This window comes from Aphis gossypii, unplaced genomic scaffold, assembly GCF_020184175.1.
Source record: "Aphis gossypii isolate Hap1 unplaced genomic scaffold, ASM2018417v2 Contig00447, whole genome shotgun sequence".
In the NCBI taxonomy this organism is placed as follows: domain Eukaryota; kingdom Metazoa; phylum Arthropoda; class Insecta; order Hemiptera; family Aphididae; genus Aphis; species Aphis gossypii.
In genome coordinates, this window is record NW_026083109.1 from 174,274 (window position 1) to 183,144 (window position 8,871).

The window sequence follows — 8,871 nt, forward strand, 5'->3', positions numbered from 1 at the left end:
TAGTCAAACGTATGAGCTGCAGATTTAATTACACCCTATGTTTAGAGTTAATACAAGTAAATTTCAGCCTTCACCTAGTTTATTTTCTTTTATATTAAATTTATTTATTTGTTCTTTCTCTTTGTTTACATTATTATATTGTAGTATGACTTAGGGACATATACGTTTATTTTTATATTTAGTTAATTTATTAAATGAACTCAGATCAACCAAACTCAAGCATGTGTGTATTGGATAAGCTTTAAACTTTTTTATTAAACATGTTTATCTGCATTGTATTTCTCGTTTATTATAATAAATAATATTATTATTGTTATTATTAATTAACTAAAATAATAATAGAATTTAAGATAATAATTATATTTATTATAATTATATATTATTAATACATTTTTAATAGTTTTGTTTCCCTCCATAACATTATTACGGTTTATCACTTTATCATAATATATATTTTGTAAACATTCACCTTGTGGTGATACGGTGTTATCACCACTACACCGCGGACGCAGTGTCGCGGTGTTTATCGTCGCCGCGTTAGCGCACAATTATTGTATCATTATATTATCGTATTATTGTATTATTATATTATTGTATTATTGTATTATTATTATATTATTGTGTTATATCTATGTATGTGCATTTTAGCGACGCGCGATCATAGATAATAAAGAATGGATAGGCCATTTGTGCTTATCATACGGGCATGAATTAGAAATAATTTTGAGGTTATAGAGGTCTTAACACAAATAGATAACAGAATTAGGATTAATCAATAATCATAGAATAGATAATAAACTTTAATTCATAGATCAGTATAATATTATATAGCTTTATTTGTTATTTCATTATTTGTCAATATTATAATATTAGTGTAATATGTAAGTTTATAAATTAATAAATAATAATAAAACAATTAATACAATATTCAAGCATATTTTAAATAATATAATAATAAATAAATCACTCATGTCTAAAATGTACTAATTTCGTCAATTTTGACCTTGTTTTTCCAGATTTAATATTTACATCATTTATTTTACGTAGCTCGTGGAAAACTCTAATGTCTACGTATGTCACAGCAATTAAATTAATAAGCTTGTTTTGATAAGTATCTAAAGCAGAAGTTTGACTTTGGCAACTAAATAGGCATGTATTATTTGTTTTATATAAACTGGATTTCAATTTATTTAATAAATACAATTTATTTCTAGTACTACTAAAATAAATTGGTTCATGTGCCCTAAATATTCTTTCCACTTCCTCACATATAGTTTTCACACTTTTACTAGGAATTATCAACCCTCCTCGATTCTTCAAAGTTATTAAAATATTTTTATTATCATTATTACATCCAGGTTTTATCAAGAAGTTTGGCAAGATTGGCAATCAACTTTTTTCAACAACTTTTTCACTACAAATCCAGCTATATAATGACATGTGTCTTCCATATATTTAGTCATATTTATGTACGTTTCAAAGTAATCGTGATCATCTAGATGTCTTTCTGGTAACCAATGACTATTTAGATTGAACATAACATTTTTCTCAATTTTACTTGTATTTACTGATAAATTTTTTGTATTTTCTAACATTGAGCAATTTCCAAATACAGAACCCACAACTTCATTGTGAATTATAATTCTCTTGTATGCAGCTTTAAATTCCCTACAAGTAGGATTATTATTATACCCCAATCGACTTCTGATTGCAGAAAATGTTGTCTCAATATGGTCTTGACTGATCTTATATGTTGGAAAAAAATATAAATCTGTTTTTGCCAATAGGTCGTGGAACATAGATATTGCATTTTGTAGACTTAAAATTAACCCTACAAAACCTGTTTTTCTACCAGAGTTAATAACTTTTACACCCCCGGGAAATTCTTAAGTCTTGATATATGGTATAAAATCTTGCATAAATCTTGTGTACTGCTCAATAGTATCACTTGAAATAGCTTTATTATATGGATTTTTTGAAAACTTTGACCTACTATTTAAAATATCAAAAGCATTATTTATGTACCTGATGAATTCTGCTGTTGGTTCTACATCACTAAAGAGATCATTTTGATTTTTTAAGTAACTTAGTGCATCTACTACACTGTCACTAAGTGTCTGGGCAGCCAGACGAACATTCATTTTTTCGTTATGAAATTCAATGTGTCGTTTGGTTAGTTTAGTCCCTGCCCTTAATCCTTCTTGCTGTTCAATTTCGTATAACATTTTTATATATTTCCAACATATGTTTTCTCCTTTTGAATTTATTATTACTGATTTGAATTCCCATGCATTACGTATCAGTTTAAGCATATGGGCAGGGTCATAGTATATATAAAGTTTTTGTCCATGATTATTTATTATATATGGATTTCCATTATCTATATTAAAATTTGCACCAAGTTCTGTACACATTTTACTATTAACTGATGCACCATCAAATGTCACAGAACATAAATGTATACCTGTATCATATAAAAGGTCAATAGCTTTAGTTAATAAATTGGCTCTCTCACCTCCACTTAATCCATCTATTAAAAAATATGCAATTGGCATTTTCCAATATCCATTAATTCCTACTATTAAAAATAGCAATGCATTTTTAGCCAATGGTATATCATCATTTTCATATGAGTATTCTGCACCCATATTAATATAGCCGTGTATCTTTTTTTGACTGTCCATTTCAACATAACGTCTTATGCACATTTCGTCAATGACTAAATTGCAGTAAATTGGACGATTTTTTGCCTCATTAGCAATTGCTTCAAAGGATTCCTTGGTGAAACCTGGGTTCCCATCTACAACCATATACCACCTACGTAGTGTCCTAGGATGAGGAAGTAATTTACCAAAAGTTTTTCTAATATAATTATACGCTTTAGGAGAATAATACTGGAGGGTTACAGAAAATTGTTTAATTTCTTCTGTATAAGGCTGTTTTTTTCCAGACAGACCATTTTTAACGAGTTTTTCTAGTATATCTGAACCCAGTGCCTAATTAAAAAATTGACTTTAAAATATTATGGTAAATTGTGAGAAAGGATTATAAAAAATAGTAAAATTCAAACACAAAATTATATTATATTAGAACAAGTACAATATTAGTTAAGAATAACATTCAAGGATACATACAAGTGTTTCCCAAACCAAGAGTCGAACATTGCACTTATGATTACAATTTTCATATTGTATTAATTTTTTTATTTTTATTTATTTATTTATTATTTGTATTTGTTATTCAGTATTGTTTTATAAAAATTCAATGATAAAATTGATTACAAAAAAATTTTAATTATTTATGGCACACTTGATTTTTTTTTAGTAGAGGTTACGTACCCCATAAAGATTAAATAATTTATGAGTCGCTATTGCAAAAAGTTTAGGGAACACTGCAATATACTTAATACTACATATCATATAACATAAAATATCAAAAGATACTAAAGATATTAAATTAATATATAAACATAATATAACAAAAATTACGTTGTTAATTTTCAAATTTTGTTGTTAATGACATTTCATTGTTTTATTTGATGTAGGTACTAGGTACCTATGTGTTGACAATAACAAAGTCTGGTTAAGTTCTCCCATGAACATGTAAACAATTTATTAGTAAACAATTAATTAGTAAACAATTAAAATTAGAATAATGATGGGTACCTTTAAATTATCAGCAGCAAAATCTGTCATTAATGACTTCTTCTTCAGAATCTCCAATAAATCATTTAATGTTTCGACTTTTTTCTCTAAACGTTTACACTTTTGTTTCAGATTTTTATTTTTCTCCTCAGTTGTGAAACAGTTGTGTTTAATAACTTTAAAATTTCTTGCAGCACGATTAGGTGTTTCAAAATCTCTTAAACTCAAATCACCAAATCGACTACTATTCCAAATAAGTTTTTTTTTAGGACATCTAGTGTTAACAAATACCATTTAAATGAAGCTTGAGTAATTTAGTATAGGTAGGTAAATAGTTTTAAAAAATATGAAACATATTACATACATTTTGGGAGAAGTCACTTCAGAAGATAGTTCTTCCTTCTTCCGTTTAGGTGTTGAAGGTGTTCTATAAATCACTCTAGAAAACAGACATTATTAATGTATTTGGTACAGAAATCGTAATACATAATTTTAACTTTTGATAAATAAAATACTTACTGTGAATAGTTATCAGTTCCAGAAGTATTAGATATTGGTGAGCAAGATTCACCATCAGAATTATGAACAACACTAAAAAGAAAGTTTTTTTTAATTTTAATTTGCAACAATAAATAAAATACCTACATATTTAACATTTTTGGAGATGAATGTACAGCATTGGCACTAGAAAACAGGCATAATTAATATTTTGTATAGTGCAGTAATGGTTACTGGTTATACTTAGTTTTAACTTTTAAAGTACAGTAATACGTATATGTACATTAGTTTTAATTTATAACAAAAAAATACATACTATGAAGTCCATACAGTCCAAAGACTAGGTATTGGTGAGCAAGATTCACATCAGAATTATGAACAACACTAAAAAGAAAGTTTTTTTTAATTTTAATTTGCAACAATATATAAAATACCTACATATTTAACATTTTTGGAGATGAATGTACAGCATTGGCACTAGAAAACAGGCATAATTAATATTTTGTATAGTAATGCCAGTAATGGTTACTGGTTATACTTAGTTTTAATTTTTAACAAAAAAATACATACTATGAATAATTATCAGGTTCAGAAGTACAAGTAATTGGTGTGCAAGACTCATTATCTGAACAATATTGAACAACGCTAAAATGAAAGTTTTTGTTGAACTACATTTTATACTTAAATTTTCATTAATAAATAAAATACACTATTCTTACAATGGTATAACATCTGGCTTTAATATTTTTCTAGCATTACTAAATATATAACAATCACTTGTAAAGTGATTTCCGCAAACATATTGCCAATCACCAATTTGTTGCAACCCTAATGCTGATGCCCATTTTTGCCTTTTTTCCAAATTCTTAGGAAATCTAACCATCATAATTATTAATTAACATTGAATATCTGCTATTACTAATTTAAAATAATCTATAAGGGACTATGACCCTACCTATGAAATGGTAAATCTTTATTATCCTTCGATGAAACATTACAAACTTTGTAAATATGAACCATAGTTCTAATATAAATATTCAATTTGGACTTAGGAGTAAACTAGTCAAAATAAATGATGAAATGAATAATAATATAGGTAACAGCCAACAGGTACAATTACTACAATTAAATTTATATTATTATACAATATACAATAGTTATATTACATTTTATAATAATAATTTTAATAATTTATAAATTCCAATATCTATTATCTATACATCCATCAATGATAATAATCACAAAATATAATTTATGATAAGACCTCTGCTAGAGTGAGAGGCATTAATAAAATCTGTCTTTCTCTCTTCCCCATTCCGGCACACTTCCCTCTATACGATTAATATAGCGATGGCCTATCCATTCTTTATTATCTATGCGCGCGATCTCGCGCTACCCCCCGCCAGCCCGTACGAGCGACCGTTCGCGACTCTCGAACCGTGAAGTCCGAAAAAGCTCCCTCCCGACTTTTGTTTTTCTAACGTGTCTTTTTTGTCAACCGACCTGTTTTGTACGACCTCGTGGTCCGCCGAATTTATATATATTGCTCGAGTTGCGTACTTACACGTTTCTCACCTATACTCTTTTACTGCCGTGTAAACATTTATTTTGTTGTATTAATAAAGTTTTCATTTTTTTTACACTCGAAATCTGACTCATTTTGCTTTCGATTTCCCGTTTTCGCTCTCTAACCGGTGTCAAGCAACGACATTCTCAACTTATACGCGATTGATCAAAGTCGTGTAAGTTGTTGGTTGATAGTGCGCCACAGTACACACCACTATCACCACAACCTCTTAGATAAGAGAATTTCCGCCATTTTGTAGGCATCATAATTTAAAAAATCTAAAAAATAAATTAACCAAACATAATATAAGTTTATTGTTCTGTAATAATTAACATCGTCAACTGTAAGAAAAATTATAATGTAAAACAATAATAAGAAAGTATCAATACATTATATTATTATGATTCAATAGAATCATTTAATTAAATAATATAAAATAAGTGCTAATTAAAGCAGATGGATATTTTAATAGTACCTAGTTATATTATGTTCAATACAGATTATACAAAACTAAAATGTACCTTATATAATACCTAAATAATTATAGTATGGTATTAAAAACATTAAACGCATGGTACCCATTGATGACATTCATTTAAAATTAAATAAATATATATTTAAATTAAGTAGTTATGGATACCTAATACTTACTATAAATTATATCATTTAATTTTAATGTGAGATAACTTATAAATAAATATAATAGGTAGGTGCATACCTACTTGATGGTTTAACATGAGTCTTAGTTTTTATGCTATACAAATATATTATTACACAATATAAAATAAAAAATTGTTCATTGAAAATGAATATCAATAGAATTATAATATAATGCCAAGAACATATTTTAAAGTATAATGGATATATTACTTACCCTAGTCATCAGTAACCTGTTATAAAGTAGGTAATACCATTGAGTATAGATAGTATATACTATCTATACTCAATGGTAATACATTTAAAAAAAATTGAATTCATACACTTTAACAAAAATGTCATGCTTATTATAATAAGTTATGAATACAATACTGTATTTACTTATATTTAATACATTAAATAGTTTTTGGACATATATATATTATATATTTTAATTTTATTATATAGAATATTAATTATTATACTAGGTACACATTTGATTGTATCTACCTCCTGTAGCCATCGAAGAATATTCTTATCATTATTTTCAACAGCAATATCTGGTGGATGGTGTATTGTTAATTTATTAATGTCTTCAGTAGTATCCTGTTATATTATTTTAAATTTCAATAAAATGTAATTTATACACATAAAATGTCATGTTAATATTATAATAATGAGTTATGAATACAAAACGGCATACTCTTTATATCTAATACACTAAATGTAATAGCTGTAGTTTTATAGCTATATTAGTTTTAGGTATAAACATATTGGTGTACCGTCGATTGCGCGTGGTTATTTCAGCGCACGTTAATTGGGCGCGGTAAGTATAGCGTACGACAACTAAGCGCATACAACATCTTGGCGCACGACAAATTGGCGCATATGACAATTTAGCGCGCGACGATTCAGCGCAACAAATATTATATTTATATCTAATCGATTTATACTGTTATCGATGCAGCAGCAGTAGTTATTACCTAGATAACCAGCATAAAATAATTTAGTGCAATATCTGATATCTGCAACAGTGCAACTGTGGTTAGTGACTAGTGTACAACGGCTGGACAATATTCAAAATAGTGTATATTATAATGTATTAATTGAATTTATAAACTATATAATATAATTATGGCTTTACAATACATAACAAGTCAAAGAGGAAAACAATTATTAATGTACAATAATTATAGTCATAGACAGGACCGACGAAATGAAAATAAAATAATTTGGAGGTGCAATGAAAATCAAAATTGCACAGGACGGGTACCTACATTCATTGGATAGTAAGTACTAATAACAATTAATACTTTAATAATATTTAATTATAAATTGTATATTAAATAATTTTAGATGATATCTTAAAATATGTAGACCATAGTCATTTATCAGACGTTGCTAAAATTCAAGAAATTCACGGTCGAAAAAATCAAAACTCTTGCGAAGGAAAACAGTACGAGTGTGAAGTTGGGGGACCATAACTAGGGGACTATCTTTCCGGCCGCCTAGTGATAAGAAACCTTGTACGCCTGGTTGCAGTTTATTATTTTTAAGGCACCACACACTTAAATTACATTATAGCACAAGATAGCGCCATGTAATTCACCCAGTGAATACTATTATAATATAATGTACTGTGTATAATATTATAAGTACCTAGATGCATACGATCTTTCAGTACTGGCGGGCGCGCGGTTATTAATTTGACAATGTTCCGGAAGGTGGCGACGCATCAAACCAATATATTCGGAAAGCCAGGAACATTTCCTATCGAACGTTTATAATTTCATTTTGTACAAAGCTTTCGGGGACATAGTAATGTGCGACCGACCAGCCAAGGGGACCAAGAGTGCACGGCCGCGGTACGACGATCTATTCGCGGTTTTTGATTTTTTTGACAATGTTCCGGAAGGTGGCGACGCATCAAACCAATATATTCGGAAAGCCAGGAACATTTCCTATCGAACGTTTATAATTTCATTTTGTACAAAGCTTTCGGGGATATAGTAACGTGCGACCGACCAGCCCAGGGGACCATGTTTTCGTACTGCCGCGTGCAGGTACCCATGCGCCGTTTTTGATTTTTTTGACAATGTTCCGGAAGGTGGCGACGCATCAAACCAATATATTCGGAAAGCCAGGAACATTTCCTATCGAACGTTTATAATTTCATTTTGTACAAAGCTTTCGGGGACATAGTAATGTGCGACCGACCAGCCAAGGGGACCAAGAGTGCACGGCCGCGGTACGACGATCTATTCGCGGTTTTTGATTTTTTTGACAATGTTCCGGAAGGTGGCGACGCATCAAACCAATATATTCGGAAAGCCAGGAACATTTCCTATCGAACGTTTATAATTTCATTTTGTACAAAGCTTCGGGGATATATAGTAATGCGACCGACCAGCCCAGGGGACCATGTTTTCGTACTGCCGCGTGCAGGTACCCATGCGCCGTTTTTGATTTTTTTGACAATGTTCCGGAAGGTGGCGACGCATCAAACCAATATATTCGGAAAGCCAG

At 29.4% G+C, this 8,871-nt stretch overlaps 1 protein-coding gene and 1 long non-coding RNA gene across 3 annotated transcripts; one reads left to right on the plus strand and one right to left on the minus strand.

The window, feature by feature from the left end:
• Positions 1-786: 786 nt before the first annotated feature.
• LOC126554210 (uncharacterized) lies at positions 787-1,636 on the plus strand. Its single transcript, XR_007606633.1, has 2 exons — positions 787-881; positions 1,017-1,636. It is a non-coding gene; the product is annotated as an uncharacterized LOC126554210 (long non-coding RNA).
• Positions 1,637-3,272: 1,636 nt separating this feature from the next.
• LOC126554204 (uncharacterized) lies at positions 3,273-5,523 on the minus strand. Of its 2 annotated transcripts, none has more exons than XM_050209290.1 (7): positions 5,098-5,523; positions 4,862-5,017; positions 4,713-4,787; positions 4,290-4,328; positions 4,164-4,235; positions 4,009-4,083; positions 3,273-3,918 (listed from the first exon to the last, which is right to left on the minus strand). In XM_050209290.1, the coding sequence occupies exons 1-7, from the start codon at positions 5,160-5,162 to the stop codon at positions 3,630-3,632; spliced, it is 771 nt and encodes a 256-aa protein (XP_050065247.1). In that variant the 5' UTR covers positions 5,163-5,523; the 3' UTR covers positions 3,273-3,629. The 2 variants fall into 2 exon arrangements, with proteins under 2 accessions (XP_050065247.1, XP_050065248.1); XM_050209291.1 differs by lacking the exon at positions 4,290-4,328 and adding an exon at positions 4,581-4,619.
• Positions 5,524-8,871: the final 3,348 nt, after the last annotated feature.